The sequence below is a fragment of the Oreochromis niloticus genome, unplaced genomic scaffold (genome assembly GCF_001858045.2).
Source record: "Oreochromis niloticus isolate F11D_XX unplaced genomic scaffold, O_niloticus_UMD_NMBU tig00001025_pilon, whole genome shotgun sequence".
Lineage (NCBI taxonomy): Eukaryota > Metazoa > Chordata > Actinopteri > Cichliformes > Cichlidae > Oreochromis > Oreochromis niloticus.
Window position 1 is genome coordinate 33,253 of NW_020327294.1, and position 19,387 is coordinate 52,639.

General features: G+C 42.7%; 1 protein-coding gene and 1 long non-coding RNA gene across 2 annotated transcripts; one reads left to right on the forward strand and one right to left on the reverse strand.

The window, feature by feature from the left end:
* Window positions 1–215: 215 nt before the first annotated feature.
* Window positions 216–522, reverse strand: LOC112844730 (uncharacterized). Its single transcript, XR_003217464.1, has 2 exons — window positions 459–522; window positions 216–296 (listed from the first exon to the last, which is right to left on the reverse strand). It is a non-coding gene; the product is annotated as an uncharacterized LOC112844730 (long non-coding RNA).
* Window positions 523–16,519: 15,997 nt separating this feature from the next.
* Window positions 16,520–17,886, forward strand: LOC109199985 (uncharacterized). The gene is made up of 4 exons (XM_019355358.2): window positions 16,520–16,768; window positions 16,899–17,181; window positions 17,318–17,601; window positions 17,667–17,886. The coding sequence occupies exons 1-4, from the start codon at window positions 16,527–16,529 to the stop codon at window positions 17,884–17,886; spliced, it is 1,029 nt and encodes a 342-aa protein (XP_019210903.2). The 5' UTR covers window positions 16,520–16,526.
* The last annotated feature ends 1,501 nt before the right edge of the window (window positions 17,887–19,387 follow it).

Genomic DNA, 19,387 nt, shown 5'->3' on the forward strand with positions numbered 1-19,387 from the left:
AAGAAATCAGTAAATGGTTCATTCATTAAGCATGTCTTAATGCATTAATGATTCACTCATCCAGCAGCTTAAATCTCTAGACAAATCCTCTTACTGCTCTGCAGAAGGTCAGCCAGCTCCTCACGCTTCATTCTCCTCAAGAAGTCCAATGTAATCTTCAAAAATGCTTCTCTGCTGTTCCTCTGCTCATCATCCTCCCTCTGACTCTCTAGGCATTGTGGGTAATCTGGACTCAGAACCATCTGGATCTTCTTCAGCTCATTCTTCACAAAAGTGATGATGTTGTCCTCCAGCAGCTGGAACAGAATACTTTGGGAATGATCCAATCAGACTGAAATCATCGAGCCAAACATCAGATCCATGTTGGACACACTGACAATCCACTGGTCTACAAAGAGCAGCATGGAGATGACTGTGAACAGAATAGATCTAAAAGTAGTTGTTGTACATGTACAGACCATAAATATGGAGTCCAGGTGTGTTTGATGCTGCTGGGCAGACTGACCACTGGGAACCTCTGAGCCCTCCCAACTCACTCTGTGGAGGAGTGATGAAGAATTTGTTCAAGGGCACACAAATGATCGATGAAGACTGTTTTGACAAGCACGGCCACTCAGATGACTGGGTTTTGCTGTAAATGTTCACTAGTCCAGCTAATCCCACTGCAAATCAATGCCATTGTATCCTTGAAAAACCTGTAGGTAGCCAGGCCCCTGTAGCTGGTACAGCCAAAGATGGTGTTGCCCCTGGGTCGACAACCCAGGAACCCTGGCACAGTAACACTGTGAGGAATCACAGCGTTACAAATATGTAGGACTGCTTTCTTCCATTTGTATAGTATCGCCTAGATAAAAAAAAACATTCTATCTCACGGAGATGCTGAAAAACAATTTCATGCATTTACCTCAAGGCTGCACTACCATAATTCATTATATTCAGCACCTAAAACTCCCTGAAAAGTTTCAGTTGATCCAAAATGTTCTAGCATAAGTACTTACAGGGACTGGAAAGAGAGAGAGCGTAGTTCTGCTATATTGGCTTCTCTTCATTGGATCCCTGTGTCATGATGTTCGGTTTTGTAACCAATATTTTCTGGTTTAGAATCTGTTTGTTACATGTTGTTTGACTTTGTTGTAGTTTTCAGTGTAAATATTACCATTGCTTTGGTCTGTGTTCAGTCTCAGTCTATGTTAATTTCTTGTATTGAGTTAGTTTCTTGTATTTCTTGTATCTTGTTTTAATTTCTTGTAATAGTATCTTTTCCTGGATGTGCTATGTTCAGTTTTGCCTCCGCTGTAGTTAGTCTGATTTAGTTCACCTGTTCCTTTTTTTTCGCTAGGTATGTTTCATCCCCCTAATTACCTTCTGTGTATTTTTAAGTCCTTAGCCTCACTCTGCTCTTTGTCATGTTCTGCTTATGTTGGCTGATTTTGTGTTTTCTGTGAAATCCACAGTTCCTTAGTAGTTTTGTAGTCTTAGTAGTTTCCTTTTCTACTTTCTTGTTTAAGTTTCTTCCTGGTCCACTTTTGCTTTTTTGTATTTCCTTTGGGCCAAGAGTGACATGTATTTCCTTTGGGCTATAGAGCTTCTTTTTACTTAACTCGCTCTGTCTCAGAGTGCTGCACCTGGGTCCTGCCTAACCTATTTGAATTATTCTTGATGCTCTGAGTTTTATGAGTAAAAGTGAAATCTGTGCATCAAAGTTAGTGTTACCTTCTCTAACTTCCTCCAACATAATGCACAACATGACTGATGGAAGAAAACATAAGCATGAACTTTCTGTTTGCTGAAGTTGATTTTCAGTTGTTTAGAAACCAAAGGGTTGTTTTTAAGAGACAGTTTAAATGAGACTGAGGGAATGACGTGTTTGCACTGCAGTTTATATCCAACAACATCAAGCAGTTAAATCAAACAGTTCGTCTTACTAATAGCTCACCGCTCTGCAGCAGACACAGGCTGGGATTTAAAATAAATGGCATCATCTTTGGAATGGTCACTCTGTAAGGACACAGAGCTGGGTGGAGGTCCAGGTGGGTTCCTGTGAATAATGATGCAGCAGTGATGTGAGTGCTGAGCTGTGACATGGAGAAGAGTCATGGACAGTTAGAGATGGTCATCTCACCTCTGAGCTTTGGTCTGGCTCTCATGTTCCCCACACAGAGTGCTTTTAGAGGGAGGGACTCCCTCCTCTCTGTCCTCACACTGATCCATGCTGCTCAATTCACATCAGCTCACACACACTTTCTACCTTCACCTGCAGAGGAAACACAAATCATTCATGTGCACATCGACTGAGAGCTGTAAAGGTCATGTCTGATGTGTTGGACTAACATCCACATCATCTGAGACACAGCTTTAATCAGTTCACCACAAAAAAAAAAAAGTGTCACAGAGAGCCGATTTCAGCCTCTAAATCCCTCCATTACTGTAGTCCTACAAAGCAGCAGGTCAAACATTGTTGTCGAAATGGCAGACAGGAGCTTGATTTCAGTAACAATGCCAAGGACCAAGCTGCCTGCTTGCAGAATTCATACTCTGACTGCTAGCTGCTCTGCTAGCTAAGCTAACTCAGTAACAGTTCAAAGTCAAAGTCAGCTTTATTTGTCAATTCTGCCACATGTACAGGACATACAGAGAATAGAAATTCCGTTACTCTCAAACCCTAGATGAAATAGCAAATGAACATTTAAATATAAGAGAGTGATTAAAAAATGCAAGTAAAAAAAAAAATTAAAAAGTAAAAATTTAAATAAATACAATACAATTTTACGTATAACAAAAAAAGCTATACAGTATACAATATTCAAGTAAGGGTAAATGACATTGAGTGTAAACCAGGCAAAGTAGTGCAAATAGGCAAATAGTGCAAATGGAGATTTAGTAATGTACGGTAGGAGATAGTGTAACAACAAAATCTTATGAGGTAATGGCAGTCCAATGCTCCACAAAGTGACTAATAACTGGTGCAGGCCAGTGAGTGAGTCAGAGAGTGTGTGTGTGTGTGTGTGTGTGTGTGACAGAGTTCAGTGAGACCGTGGAGGAGAAGAGGGGAGAGGGGGCAGAATCGGGAGGGAGTTAAGCTTCCTGACAGCCTGATGGATGAAGCTGTCCTTCAGTCTGCTGGTCCTGGCCTGGAGACTCCGCAGTCTCCTCCCTGACGGCAGCAGCTTGAAGAAGCTTTGCATTGGGTGCGTGGGATCAGCCGCTATGCAAAGGGCTTTTTTAGTGAGACGGGTGCTGTAAATGTCCTGAAGGGAGGGGAGAGAGACACCAATGATCCTCTCTGCAGCTCTCACTATGCGTTGGAGGGTTCTATGACAGGACGCATTGCAGGCTCCAAACCACACAGTGATGCAGCTCGACAGGATGCTCTCGATGGTGCCTCTGTAGAAAGTGTACATGATGGGGGCTGGTGCTCCTGCTCTTCTTAGTTTGCGGAGAAAGAAGAGACGCTGCTGTGATTTCTTGGCCAGTGCTGTGGTGTTGTACGTCCAGGAGAGATCCTCTGTGATGTGCACACCCAAGAACTTGGTGCTGCTCACTCTCTCCACAGACGTCAATGGTCAGAGGAGCATGTTGGGTGTGCATTCTCCTGAAGTCCACAACAATCTCCTTCGTCTTCTCCACATTCAGAGAGAGATTGTTGTCAACACACCACGTGGCCAGGCGACTCACCTCACTTCTGTAGTTGGTCTCATCCCTGTTGCTAATGAGACCCACCACCGTTGTGTCGTCCGCAAACTTGATGAAGAGGTTGGAGCTGTATGATGGAGTGCAGTCATGGGTCAGCAGAGTGAAGAGGAGGGGGCTCAGCACACATCCCTGCGGGGCCCCCGTGTTTAAAATGATGGTGCTGGATGTATTACTGCCGACCCGTACTGCTTGAGGTCTTCCGGTGAGGAAATCCAACAGCCAGTTGCACAGAGAGGTGTTGAGCCCCAACTGGACCAGTTTTTGAGTGAGCTGTTGGGGGATTATAGTGTTGAATGCTGAACTGAAATCTATGAACAGCATTCGAACATATGAGTCTTTTTTGTTTTTTGTTTTTTTTGTTTTTTTTAATTAGTTAATCTGACAGCAGTTACTGTCTTTTGGTGGCCGGTCTTTTTTTATTGGCACACATCATTTGTGGGGCATCTTATTGCAAAACCTGATTGTTCTATCACTTTAGTTTTAGTAATATTTTTAAATGGTTGTAGAAAATGAAAAAAAAAAAAACAGCAGGTGTATTGGCTGCATTTTTAGATAAAAAGTTGTATACAATTACAAAATGTACAATTTGTATTTGCATTTCAAGTTATAAAAAATTACTCAACATGTCTGTGGGGTTACAGTAAAAAATACTACTAGGATTTTAAGTTCTTTGTGTGATTTCAGATCAGTAATAGTACTATTAATAGTAATAGTAGTAATAATGCAGTATGTCAGTGAAAAAACAACTAAATTCAGCTGAGATGAAAAGATACCAAAAAAGGCAAGGGGGGAAAAATAAAATGAAACAATTTGAGGGTGAAATACAAACGTAAACTCAAAAGGAGTCAAAAATGGCCGGTTGTATTTCAGACCTCAGTGGGTTAATCCAACAAATCATGAAAAATTAGGTTTAAATTTTTGTTCATGACAGTGCAGATTTCTGACATTTTGTGTAATTAAGCTGTAACAATGTGATTGTTTTCTAACAAAAAACAGTGTGAAACTTAAGTTAGACTTGTGTTTGTAAATGAACCACCAGTGAAGTGAAACCAACTAGGCTGTTTGATCGAAACTTAAAGTGTGGTGTGACGTGAGAGCAAGTATATAAATACCTAGGCTTCCGTTTGTGCTTCAGACCTGGGGTTTCGTGTGTGTGTTCAGGTCTCCATATCCGGATATGTAAAAATAAAGATCATTTTTAAAGTAATAAGACCACTTCTGAGCTGTGTCCTTTTTTGGCCATAAAGAATCCAAAGAACCGGAATTTAATAAGAGGTCTGGGCATTCCTCGCTGCACTGTACAGCATACACCACATTGTTAAGTTTGTGTTTAGGAGTTTTGTCTTTCGGGTGAACCAGTTTCTGTCTGAGTGTGTTGCTGGGTCTGAAGTACACTGGGATGTCGTGCTTGGAGAAAACTCTCCTGAGTTTCTCTGATACACCAGCTACATAGAGGATGACAACGTTGTTGCGTCTGTCTTTCTTATCCTCCCTCACTGGTGTCTGATCTTCTTTTCTGTGCATCTTTGCTGACTTTATAAACGCCCAGTTAGGATAGCCACATGTTTTAAGTGCTTCCTTTACGTGTGTGTGTTCCTTCTTTTTCCCTTCAGGCTTAGAGGGAACATGTTCTGCTCGGTGGTGTAGGGTCCTAATTACTCCAAGTTTGTGTTCCAGAGGGTGATGGGAGTCAAAGAGGTGGTACTGGTCCGTGTGTGTGGGCACTTGGGGCGGATCTACAAAGGTGGCATGGGGTGGCAAGTGCCACCCTAAAATGATCCCTTGCCACCCCAAGTGCCACCCCAGTTTTGCATATGACAGTGTTGTTTATTAAAATAAGATAGCATTAACAGTTTGAGCGTAGTTACAGTCAACAGTGAATATACATGCTCAAACTGAATATATTGCATAGTGTTCCCCCCCTCCACCATTAACAAATGGTTCAGCCCATAGCAGGACCGGCTATTTTTTTGTTTTCAGTAGCAAGCGATGCTTATGATTGTGCCAGAGCACATTTTGAACAACACCATGGGAATTTCGGATTTTACACAGGTGGTTGGATGTTACACTCTGGAAATGGAAGGAAGGTGAGTGTTATTAACCCTCTGTGGTCCACCGACACGCTGCACCTCCAAATCACATGACTGATCTAAACTGACATAGCAACAAGCTGCAGCCACACTGAGTCTCTATTTCAGCCCACATTGAAAGTTCGGACTTCAAAGTTTTTAAATTTCAATTACAGGCCAGTAAATCCAGAGTACTGATAATATATATAAGCCATGCTTTTTTCTAAATACTGTCGTCACGTTTCTGTGTGTGTGTGTTTTAAGCGTTTTCTAAGGACAGCGCGAAAACAGTTAAGAAAGGGGGAAAAAAGCCACAAATTTCTTTGTGGCTGAACTCAGGCTGCATTTGGTGTGTTTACTCTGATTCTCTCACTCAGTGTGATATTAGCTCTGACATCACAGTATGAATGAGGAACTGTGTCACAGACAACTGTTTCATGCAAGAAGTGCTACATGGGTTTTAAGATGGGTGCCAAGCTGCTGGACTTCCTTCTAGAATTACTTTGGATTTAACGAATGAACTTCGAGCTGTAAGAAGCTTTCTGATGAAGACAACACATCGATGACAATTTTTCACAGGTGTTATTTGCAGTATTACTGTTTTGATGCATCCTCAATGATCCGGGTAATGAAATCCCCAAAAAGTGATTCTGTTCATCTGGACATAGCATTTTCAGTGGGACAAACATTTCGCCACTCATCCAAGTGATTTCTGCAGTGTCTGCTGATGCAGGTTTCCCCAACTTTATACTCCAAAACACACAGCGCCAAAAAATTTGTCCATCCCAAGAATCTGGTCCCCCAGCACAAACAGAGTAATATATTGTACCCTGTTAAGGATTGCCAGGATTTATACATCGGGGAAACCAAACAACCTCTGGCGAAGCTGATGGCACAACACAGAAAAGCTAACTCGTCAGCCCAGGACTCGGCAGTCTACTTACACCTACAGGCCAGTGGACACTCTTTCAATGATGAGGATGTACACATCCTGGACAGGGAGGAACGCTGGTTTGAGCGCGGAGTCAAGGAGGCCATTTAAGTGAAAAGGGAAAGACCATCTCTGAATTGAGAAGGGGGCCTAAGGGTACATCTTTCGCCATCTTACAATGCTGTGATTGCAGCCATTCCCCAACTCTCTGTGAATGGTACTCATGGCCATTGATCAGTAATCATGAAAATTGGAATATTAAGGATGATTCATCATCAGCAGTACTACTTTTTATAAGGTTGGAAACTTGGAGTCAGCTGAGACTGAAGAAGTCACTTGGATGAGTGACAAAATGTTTCTCTGAGTGAAAGTGCTACATCCAGATGAACAGAATCAACTTTTTGAACAAATAGTTATTATAGTGCAAACCATCCCTCTTCTTTTTCTTTTGTCCCTAGCCAACGGTCAGCAGGGGAGGTCATTCACCAAGCCAATACGTCACTGTGGGTGCCATAGCCTTTCCAGCTTTGTCAGTGATACACTTCCAGGCCTTGCGATCTCTTGCCTTGACCTTTGCTTGTTCGAGGGTTAGATGTCCTTGTTTAAGATCATCTTCAATTGGCTTGTCTTCTTAGGTGTGTCACACTTAATTCTCCAGTGTACGGTGTGCTGCTCCAGCATAAGGTGATATGGCTATGATATGGTATGGCATGGTTGCTCATGCGACAGACGTGGCTAAACCATTGCAGTCATCGCTTTTTGATCAGCTCTTCCATCAAGGGCTGCTGGTGAAATTGACTGCATATTGCGCTGTTGCTGAGAAAGATCGGTTTAAATTCATATGGTTTAATACAGGGGCAATTTTAACCCATTTTGAATGGGTTATGAATCAAAGCACCCCCAAAGATTTCTTACTTTTTTTGACAATACTTGCTGTTTGTGTGACACACTACTAAAAATATAAAAAGCATACAGTACTTGGTTGAGACGTAACATTTTAACAACAAAAGTATAGATTGGATTAAAACAGGACATATTAGCTGCATTTAACCTTCAGTTACTCTTTACATAGTTAGGTAGCAGTCAGACCCTGTTTCTTTTTAGCTGAAAAACATTACACCCACGTAAACTGCAGTGTTGGAAATGTGTTTTCCGACGATGTTTGCTACCGTACAATCCGTCCTACTCTGTAGTAAAATCAGATTTCAGGTCAATCACATTTGACCATCCTGTTGCTTCCATTGAAATTTATACAGCCTATTTAAAATCTAAAACTTAACATTGTCCGTAGCCTGCTGTTGTTACCACTGTGCTGTTTGAAAAGGAAGGAGAGAAGCTGGTTATTTTGTCATATGTGGCGATATTAAACCCAGGAGCCACATTCAGGTAAAAGTGTAAGAACAAATGATCCGTCAATAAAAGATAATGTTGGATCAGTGTTTCAATATTTATATCTTTTATCAGATGTACATGTGGTTTGGTTATTTGCCTTTAGGTTGGAAGTACACTGAGAGAGGATTTTTTTATTAGTGATCTTAATAATATATTTTTTCATATTAATGTAACTTTTCATCTAATTGAATACAATCTATTTGTGTATGATTGTCAGTCCAAAGAGGGAGAGAGGAAAGAGGGAACGTGAGGAGAAAGTGCAAGGTCAGGAAGAACCAGGTAAGGAAACAGACAGGGAACAGTGACGGGCAAAACAGAAGCTGTTAAACTGCTTGTGAGTTGACCACCAAAAGTATTTGCCAACTTCAAGGTGAGGCGACATAGGTTAAAATAAAAGAAAAAATCTGCAGAGCCACAGTAGTATCTGCAGTAAAGATCTTTTCATACATTGTATACATTGTACCACAGGCAAAGTTGCCTCCATTTTTATAATTTTTTTAATTAATATTTTGTACATTTGTACATTTCACGGACTCTTCTATTTTGGAGTGTATTTTTATGTATCTGTATTGTATTATACATACACATTAAAAGTGAATCTCTGTCCAAAAATGCAGTCAGTTTACGTCTTACTCACTATGATCATCATTCATCATTTTCACCCAGGATTTAAGGTTAGCATATGTATTTTTTTTATTCCAATCCATTCTTCTTTTGCAGCATTTAAATAACCTTTATAAGATTTGATGGTTTTATTACAGACTTTAAAAAGGTTTTTGCTTTTCTTTCACAAATGTGGGGATTAAATTGTGTTAAAATGTACAAAACAATGATGTCATGTTTTGTGACGAGGACCCAGGCACAGAGAGACTTGATGAATTTAAGAGTCTTTTGATTTAATAAAGAAATTTGCAGACAGAGATGGTAAAATTATGATGACTGATAACGGAGATGAAAACAACAGACGATGAGGACAGGGAGGAACAGGGGTTTAAATGCACCAAGGAGACAGTCAGAGGGAACTCGGGACAACTGGGGCATTTAAGGATGCAGGGACTGACAGAGACAGGGAAGAAGTCTCATCGTGACGAGTAAAGGATCATCTTGCTTGGCTGGGCAGCTCTCTGGGTGCTCAGCACCCCCAAAGCTCTGATCCTAGAATCACCCCTGGTTTAATACTTCATTTACCCAGTCTCCTGGTTCTGGTTGCTTTGGCAGGGCAACCACCCTCCTCCTTTTTCAGCTGGGCTTGGGACCATCCTTGGAAAACCATCCCTCTGTGCTCTTCCACTTATCATATGTCACATATGACACATAATAATTATCAGAATTAATGAAACAAACTATTGTGATCAGTCTAATTCAGTTTTTATGTCTCTGTAGATTTGGAGGCAAATCTTGAACTGTGAATTAATGTGCGAGCTGTCGGTACCAGCAGACTGACTCTGTGTGTCTAAAGAGTTTGAATGCTGTGATTTCAGTGTTTACATCTGACGGCTTCCATTTGAATCCATCTGAAACTAGAAGATCAAACAGATCTGTTTAAGAAATGTTGCTTCACAGATGACACTGAGCTGGAAATGAAAAATGTAAGTGTAGTTGTGTTGTGTTGTTGAGAATAATAGATTGCTTGGTATACAGTGGAGTTTGAGACACTGTAGTTTGTGATTGCTTGCAGCATGATAATATAGGTGTTAATGGGCATAAGAATACAAAATAGAGAATAGGCCTGGAATGGGAACAAAAAACTGGGGTGCAACGCAGGAGGACAATCAACCCCCACCCCAAGGACAGTAGCAAGAGTTACTGAGGGTGAGGGGCAGACAATAGAGATTGACAGACCACGTGACTTTCGCGCATTGCATGCCGGGAACTCGTGGCAAAACAATCCAAATACCGCATCAAATGCAAGCATTTGCAGCACCGCAAAACGTTCATTCTCCCGTTCCAATACCTTCTTGTTTTTTCTTTGCCCCCCAAAAAATGTACAAAACGAAGGAGAACAATGCCGGTCCGTACAAAGACAGACTCGACGAAAAGGCAAAGAAAAGATACGAGGAAAAAATCAAAGGAGTGAAAGGGTCAGACCCTTACGAGCACACAGAGTGGACAAAAGACGTTAGCGTGCTGCCCAACTTTCACCACGCTCAGATTTATAATTATACGGTTCTTGGAGTGAGTGCATACACATACACAAGCCTGGGTACAGTTTACCGGCGGATGGGTACAGGACCTTGAAATGCCGTGTAGAACGAAAGACCATCATACGAACAAAGGTAAGTTTACCTCACAAATTGTCTTCTAAATACACATTCGTTAACCGTTTATTAATAGGACCTTTGAGCTCAATGGTAATTAATTAGTAGTGGAAATAATTTCTGGTAGGCAGTACAGAAATGTAGCAGTGACAATAATATTGTATGCTGTAATCGTACTGGGCAATTAGTGATACAAAACAACTGTTTTATCCTGTGAATAAAAGTATATGTTTTTGTCAATGTACCGTGGTAATAACAGAAACGAAACGCAATATTGTGTCAGGACAATTCACTATTTATGCACAATAAACAAAGGAGCATAGCGCGACAATTTCTGTTCAGTGCCAGACTTGCTTGTAACCTATATCACCAATTATTACGTGCTAACACCTGCTGCTCTCTGGCAGCAGCACCATGCCCTCCCTTGTTTTAAATGCACTTTAGAACAACACGCAGCAACACTACACATGAGCGGGAGGAGGGAGGTATGGGGTCTTCACACACCCCTGTTCTCTGCTGGCCATCGGGGCGGGGGGCTGGGAGGAGGTGTTGGCCGTCCGATCTGGGATGCGGGGCCTCCCTGCTGCTGCGGAGCCTGGGGCGGTCTGCTTGCCTCCACCCCGGGGGAAAGGGTCTCATCTCTTGGGTCTGGGTGCCGTTTCCCCCTCTGGGGGCGAGGGTACCTGGACCCGGGGCATAGAGTATGTTAGGCGAGTATGATTGTGTGAACATGTCTATGTATGTCTGTCCCTACGTTGGGTGAGTGCTGAGTGTTTGTATATGTGTGCATGAGGGTGGGAAAGCATGTTTATGTCTGTGTGTGCCTGTTTGTCTGTGTCTATATGTCAGGTCGGGTCTTAGACTCCACCTCCCTGGGTACTCCCAGGCCCTCCAAGTGTGGAGGCCTATCTCCCCTCACCACACTCCCTGCTGGTGACTGATGCCCTCAGGGGTTGGTGCATTGGTGGTTCTTGGTGTCCGGGGCTGGGAGCTCAGGTATGCACCAGCTCACTCCCGGTGGCTACTTGGCGGGGCCTGGTGCCTGTCGCTCGGTCAGGCCTCTTCCGGGGCAAAGGGGGCCCTCGGGCCTCTGGCCTCGGGGCCTGCAACTCGGTTCACTCTGGCACAGCTGGCTGCCGGCAGAGCCGGCGGGCACGCCAGTGCAGCCCCCTCTGGCTTCTGCTCCGTGGCTACTGGGTGACCCCCTCATCTGGGGATCTCCTCAGCCCTTCCCAGGAAGGTGGCACGGATGCCCCTCCGGTGGTACTCCTTGGGCTCTCGCACTCTGGGGCCTCTGGATGTCTGGAGCCTGGATCTCCTCCATGCCTACTTCATGCCCTGGGGGATGGGGCTATGGGCCTCCACACCCTCTAGCAGACCGTTACATGGGGAAACCTTTTGTATACAAGCGCGTTGATCCACACAGGTGTGCACACGGGTGTTCACTGTTCGTAGACATAAACTACACCTTTCTTAGCTGCTACTTCAAAGCACATTGTGCGCTGTCTGTCCTGCGTGCTGCACAACAACTTTCAATATTTAGTATTTACTGCCGTTCACACTTAGTTAGATTAACGTGATGGTGTTGTGTTTAGTATGTTGCTTTGTTTTTGTTTGGGTTTTTTTTTGCTTGTCTTCTCTTCTTTTTCTCTCAACAGGTGATCCAGGAGATTTTTTTTTCTTTCTCTTTGTCTTTGTAAGTGCCCTTTCTCACTGTCCCTTTTCCCTTCTGTTTTTCTTTTCCTTCCTCTCTTTCTTTCTCCCTTTCCTATCCCCCAGTCATGTCTGTCCCATCTGTAACAACTGAAAATAAAATAAATAATAACAACAAAGTTTGATCAAATGGACCAATACGGCAATGCCATGATGATCCATTTGGCAAAATAAATCCATTTGGTATCCTTGTTGGTCTTCAGACAACAATTCTGACGGCTAAAGAACCAAATGGGACAGACAAAAAAAAAAACAAAAAAAAAAAACCTATATCACCAATTATGTTATGGAAAATGACGTATTAACTACTACAAAACACTGACCTTTGTGGGAATGCTTGGAGCAGACTAACATGTGAGCTGGAGTGTTCTGGGACGTTATATAAATAATAAAATAATAATAATAAAAAAACCGATCTCTTTACCCGTCGGCTTCCCGTGGCTGTCATGCGACCGGCTATTGCAGTTGATAATACAACAGCTTCTTGCCATTCTTTGTGTTTCTTTTTATCGCTGTGTAACTGATTTCAATTGAAAGCCTGGGTGCGCTAGTATCTCTTGCCATGGGTTCCCAGAATCCTTTGCGGTTTTACCCCTGAATGACATCACATTTTCAATCTCTATTGTCAATGAACACTACTTTAAAAGGAGGTGGGGGTCAGGGTGTCAACACCCCGGGCCACTGTACCAGTGTATTTCAATTGTGGGCGTGTTTTACTGTAGGAGGAGGAGACCAGAGGGCTTTGGAGCGTGATGTCACGGGGGTGGGCGTGGAAAGGATTTTGGCCTGATGCGCCAATATCTGGGTCCAAACAAAGCGCAAGCGAAAAATGAGCGAAGTCACACACAACAGCCATGGTTCGTATTTGCTGTGTGGTCGGCTGCAATGTTCGATCGCACGACCGGCAAGAGAATTTACTTGAAAATGGTTTATCTTTTCATTCTTTCCCAACCTGGAAGCAACATGAGGCAGCTCGTGTATCGATGTTACCAAACGAAGGCGTCTAGCCTGGATAGCAGCTGTGAGACGAGCTGATATCCAGCTCTCTTCCATCTCCAAATATCTGTTGGTGCTCCAGACATTTTCATTCCGGTAAGTTCTAAATATGTTCATATCACTCTTTATAGCCTATTAGTTTTATTTTCGATGCACTCTGAGGTCATAGCAAATTAGAACAAACATCCTAATGAGTGATTTTGCAGAACTACCTTCTGTTTATAGAGTTGCTAATTATTTGGCATTATTGCAGCAAACCAGCCTAGGAAATGGATGAAACATCGTGACTGGGTTCCAGCGCTACACAAGGGACCTGCTTCAAACATACCAGTTTTACTCCCCCCTCATCTCATTAGCCCTAATTTCTCCCAGCTGTGTCTCCCTCCTGCTTCCTATTCCCTGATTACTCCACTGTGTAGTTAAGCCGTGTGTTTGCCTTTGCTTTATGTCATGTCAGTAATGTTTGCTACCCTCTACATGCTGTGTGTTTGACTCATGTTCCTCTTGAGTTTCTCAGTTCCAATTCAGTCCTTAGTACCTATGTTCAGAGTTTCAGTTTTGGTTTTGGGAGTTTAATTTATTGAGAGTTTTTCCAGCAATAAAAGCTGCATTTTGAGTTTAAGTCCGTCTCTGAGAGTCCTGCATTTTGGGTCCACCATTCCTCCCTGCCACACAGTCTATTATGACAGAAGTCTTACTTGGAGAGCTGTCAGCATATTTTGAATTTCACCCATCATATCCCCTGATGTAAAATGTTCTGTTCTTATTTAAACAGCTGACTCTGAATTAAATCATTAACAACATTAACAATAATTAAGTTCAAGAGGAAACATTTTCACTGGGAGCAAAAGCAGCATGTTAATACTTGGAGATCCAAAGGCTGCTTCGACAATGATCAGATTATATTTTAAATATTTGTTCATTTCTCTTCCAAACCCCAGTTGTCTATTGTAAGTGCCAGTGTCTACTAAAATAAAAATAAAGGCACTCTAACATCTAACCTGTATGTTATTATTCAGGCATATATGTATAGTATTTTTATCAATAGAGAGATTAAGCTTGTATTTTCATGCTATATGCTTAACTGTATAAAGCTTATTAGACATCATGGAACAGATCATGCATAAAAGCAAATTTTGCCAAAGCGCTTAAGATACTTTTTAAAATTATCTTTAAGAAAAAAAGAAAAGAAAATCTACAACATTATGTGTAATTTCCATTGTAAATATTAATCACAGTTAAATTAAGAGGGGATGGTAGTCAGACCCTTCTCAGCATTTCATGATGTTGATACCGACCTGCAGCACAGTCTGATGAAGACGCCCACACAGACAGTTAGTGTGATGTGATATGAGGAGAGCAAATCTCTACCTGGACACTGTTTAAAAGGTGGAGCTGAGCTTGATGTTGGAGACTGGGTCTTTGGAGTCTTTATCCAACACCAGACGTAAGAGATGAAATGAGTCTTCGTGTGTTCTCTGCAGAAAAACGCTAACAAAGAGCAGCTGCTCTGTGATGAAGAGGAAGCCTCAGAGACTGGAATGAATCAAAGTTGCACTTCCTTAGTTTCTTCCCATTAACTTCTTCAATCTGCAGCTCTCTGCTGTCTGGACCAGGTCTGTGTAGAAACAGAGAAAATCCTCTGCTTCTTCTCCGTCATCAGTCCTCTGTCTCTGCCTGCTGTCACATTAAACTCTTCACACCATCGAAGAGTCTTATGATGTGGTTCACAGGTCAAGATCAGATGCCACACCCTGATATTACTTTAATTTGATCAATCATTAACCTAAAGCAGGTTTCTGCTCCCACACTGAACAAACCTGAGAACAAATAATATGATAAAACACCCAAAATGTACACAGCAATTTGCAAATATTTTTCAAGAGTAGACAGCCAGACCATGGGTGTGTTTGCAAGCTAAACACTTTAAGCATTCAAGCCATCAAAGCATAAAAGAGGCTTGAACTGCGGCTCGCAGTTCAAAGCTGCCACACCCTCATATGACTTTAGATCAATCATTAACCCTAAAGGTTGTAAGCAAAGTGCCAAAACTCTGTCCTAAACCTTTTTACTACGCCCTCCTGCTGAGTGTTGTTATGGGAAATCTCAAATAAAACTGCAACTACCAGGTAAACGTGTCTTTTGAAGTGAGGTTTATTAAAGAAGAATCCTTTTTCACTGTAAATAAACACACTGTCTATTCCTTACACAAGCTCCGCTCTTGGGTCCCTTATTCTATTCACTGACAGAATATTCCCACCAGACATGGATCCAGCGGATGCAGCCACGGTCCAGTGAGAACTCTCAGTCCAAGGTGAAGCACTGGACTGTCATGAGAAAATGCCGCATGTAATGAAGGAACAAGCTGAACTGCGACAAGGGAGTAAGGAAGAATTCAATAGCGATAAAATACTGGGTCCAATTACATCGAAGCAGTCCTTAACTATGCGAGATGGGAGGGTATCATGTATAGGATTAGTATTGTTCAGTTGTTCAACTAAACGCTTAAGGACACGGGCTCAAACTGATGGAAAGTAGACGAACAACCAGGGGTAAAAACAGGGCTTGACATTAAAGGAAGTGAAGACTTAAGAGATGAAACTTTATCTAAGAAGTGATTTAAAAATTGTTCACAAAGAGAGCACACCAGCGGCATAACAGGGCAGGGATTGACCACTGAATTAAAAATTTTAAATAGCGTTCGGGGGTTGTGACCATTAGCTAGGATAATTTTTGATAGAAAAGCCGCTTTGGCCATTTTGGCAGCAGTTTGGAATTTCGAGCGGCTGGTACGTAGGATTTCATAAGATACCTGGAGTTTATCTTTTCTCCATCTCCTCTCATCGCAACGACACATACGTCGTAAGGCGCGTGTAGAGTTGTTTAACCAACATTGGGAATAAGTTCTACGGCGCTTCATTTTACAGTTTTTCTCAAATGCTAAAACACAAAAGCCAATCCTCTAAACCAAATGACCAGTTGTCTAAACACATTTACTAAATCTAGCCATCATTTACCAATATCATAAACACATGTCACATGAAGACACAATTCACAGAACACAATCCTCCGTTGTCATAAATCTAAACACATCTTTCCTTGCTAAAACACAAGTTGCAAAAGAACTCTGCTCATATTCTCAAATGAAAGCTCATGTGATGCAACATGCTTGCCACAGTCAGCAATATTTGAACACAATGAACACACCTGGCATCATTCATTACACACAACGACTCAAAATTGAAGACACTTGTTGCTAATGCTGTGACCACATGTATAAAAGCAAGTTCAGAGTGCACAGTATGCTGAAGATTCCAAACAAACACAATGGATGAAGGCAGAGTCAGGGGAAGAGGAATTTGATGCAGAGGAGGGAGAAGAGCTGGCCCTGGAAGAAGAGGAGCAGGCCAACAAGGAAGAGGAGTTCAAATGAGAGGAGGAAGAGGAGCAGGCCAACGAGGAAGAGGAGTTTAAATGAGAGGAGGAAGAGGAGCAGGCCAACGAGGAAGAGGAGGAGGCCAACATGGGAGAGGAGAAGGTCCAGGAGGGAGAGCAAGACAACCCCGCACCATCATTACAGACGAGATGCGAGCAACAGTCATTGACCACGTCATTGTCCATGGCATGACAATGGCTGAAGCAGGACTAAGAGTCCGTCCAAACCTGAGTAGGTTCACCGTGGCCACCATTATCAGGGCATTCAGACAACACAACAGGTATTGTACTCTATTGCTTTCTTTGTCACAATACAGTTTTACAAACCTGTGAAAGTAGTCTATTGGTTTCAAATCAGTTGTGACTGTATTGTAACACATGTCAATTGACAACACATGTTTCTTTCTTTAGAGTTGAAAGAATGCCACATAGAGGTGGGAGGGTTGCCATATTTACAGCCGCACAAGAAACCCTCATTGTGGATATGGTTCGTGGGAACAACCTCATCAGACTCCGGGAGATCAGAGACAAAGTCATTGCCGATAATGTCAACTTTGAGAGCACTGACGATGTCAGCTTGGCCACAATAGACCGAGTTCTCCAGCGCCAAAAGACGCGGATGAAACAGGTCTATAGGGTTCCCTTTGAGCGCAACTCTGCGCGACACAAAGACCTACGTTATGAGTATGTGCAAGTAAGTATACATCCATGTTCACAGTACAGTTAGTGGACATACTGTGTTGCTCAGTGGCCTACATTACTTCTGGACAATACTGTGCTACCTGATTGACTGTTGTTCTGAACACCTGTGCACTTTCACATTTTCACAGAGGATATTACAGTTGGACGCGATGGCCAGACCTCATGAGTACCTCTTCCTGAATGAGGCTGGCTTCAACCTGCAGAAACGAAGGCAAAGAGGCCGTAACATCATTGGCCAAAGAGCCATCACTGAGGTCCCTGGCCAACGGGGGGGTAATATTACCCTTTGTGCGGCCATGGGTTCGGAGGGGCTTGTCCACCGGCATGCTGTCCTTGGGTCTTACAACACCCAACGTCTCCTCACCTTCCTAGAGGAGCTAAAAGACATCCTCCTGGACCGCCAACAACCCCGGTTGTTGGCGGTCACATTTATGATCACATTTATGTGATCATTTGGGACAATGTCCGCTTCCACAGAACAAACCAAATCAGAGAGTGGTTCACCACCAACAGTGACCACTTTTTAAACGTCTGTCTGCCACCCTACTCCCCTTTCCTGAACCCTATAGAGGAGTTCTTCTCATCGTGGAGATGGAAGGTTTATGACAGACAACCATACACAAGAAAGAACCTCCTAAGGGCAATGGAGCTGGCCTGTGTTGACATCCCAGCGGAGGCCTTCCAAGGATGTGCCTAGCAAGAGAGAATATAGCCTGCGATGTGGATGAGGTGATGTGGCCCGATGCAGCTCAGCGACATGATGCCGCACAGTGATTGTGGTGTGTGTGTGGTGTGAATAAAGTAAATAAAAAAAACTTCACACCCTGATCATGTTTTCAAGAGTGTTGTTGTGTGCAATAGATTCTGTTTTTGCATTGAGTTGTGTTACAGTAGTGCACGTACATGCAGGATTTTCTATAAATTTATACTCTTCATATGAAACTCACAAATCTAAATGCCTAATCCTCTGCAGAGATCTACGACAATCCGTTACTGTATAGTTTCTAAAAATATGCATTGGCAGTTATGAAACAAAGAACCTTCTCACAAATTGAGCATTGTGTTTTCAATTGTTTTGCTGTAGTGTGTAATGATGTGTATAGTGTTTACATTTTTGAAAGCTTCGAGCTGCTCTTTTGGTGTGAAAGTTTGAGTTTTGCAGTGGGAAGGTGTGGTTGTGTTTATGTAGCTTTAGAAAAGGGTGTTGTGTTTAGACATTGGGGAACATGGTGGCAACATTTGTGAAATGTGTTTTAGCATTTGAGAAAAACTGTAATAGGTGCAACAGTGTCAAGGATAGAGGAGCATATGGTTAACAAGGTGTTGGCAAAGTCCTCAACCATATGAGAGGTAAAGCAATCAAACGTAGTGGATGCAGAATTCAAAAAAGAAGCAGAAAAATTTGCCACAGTTTCAGCATTAACTGTACGCATAGGGAGAAGGAAGGCCTCAAGGTGCAGTTCAGTATTACCTAAGTCAACATCAAAGATGACCGGGGAGTGGTCAGAGAACCCAGCATTGTTTATGTCCTTGATGCAAATGTCCATGCCATATGAAAAGACCAGGTCAAGGGTATGGGTATTATATTTTGATTAGTTACAGTAATAATAACTATGAGCAGAAGCACATAAACTCTGTCAGTCTGTGTACATTACACCCACAAAGCAGGATTTTAGGCTTTTACTTTTGGATGTAGCTGAGCTGAGTGATCTCAGTCTCCTGGACATAGTCTAACTTATAAAGATGACTTCAGCTCCTCCCTCTGGGCCAGTGTGACATCGACACCAACACCTGTGCGCTCCTTTTTAAAAATAAGATACGGGATTGACACTGTCATTATTGTGAAACAGATTCATGTCTTTCCCAGCAAAAAGCCACAGATGACCAAAGATGTCCAACTCCTGCTGAAGGCACAGTTCTGCAGCACTATAAAAGGTGTAGAGAGAATACAGGAGGGGGCTCAGCACTCGGCCCTGTGGGGAGCCAGTGTTCAGTGTGCAAGTGGAGGACAGATGAGGGCGAAGCCTTACAGTCTGGGGCCGGTTTGTGAGAAAGTCTTTTATCCAGGCAGATGTGAGAGGAGGGAGGCCAAGAGTGACCAGTTTGGTGAAGAGGATGTCCGGGATGATTGTATTAAAGGCTCAGCTGTAGTCCACGAAGAGCATTCAGACATAGCTCTGCCGCTGTTTTAGGTGACT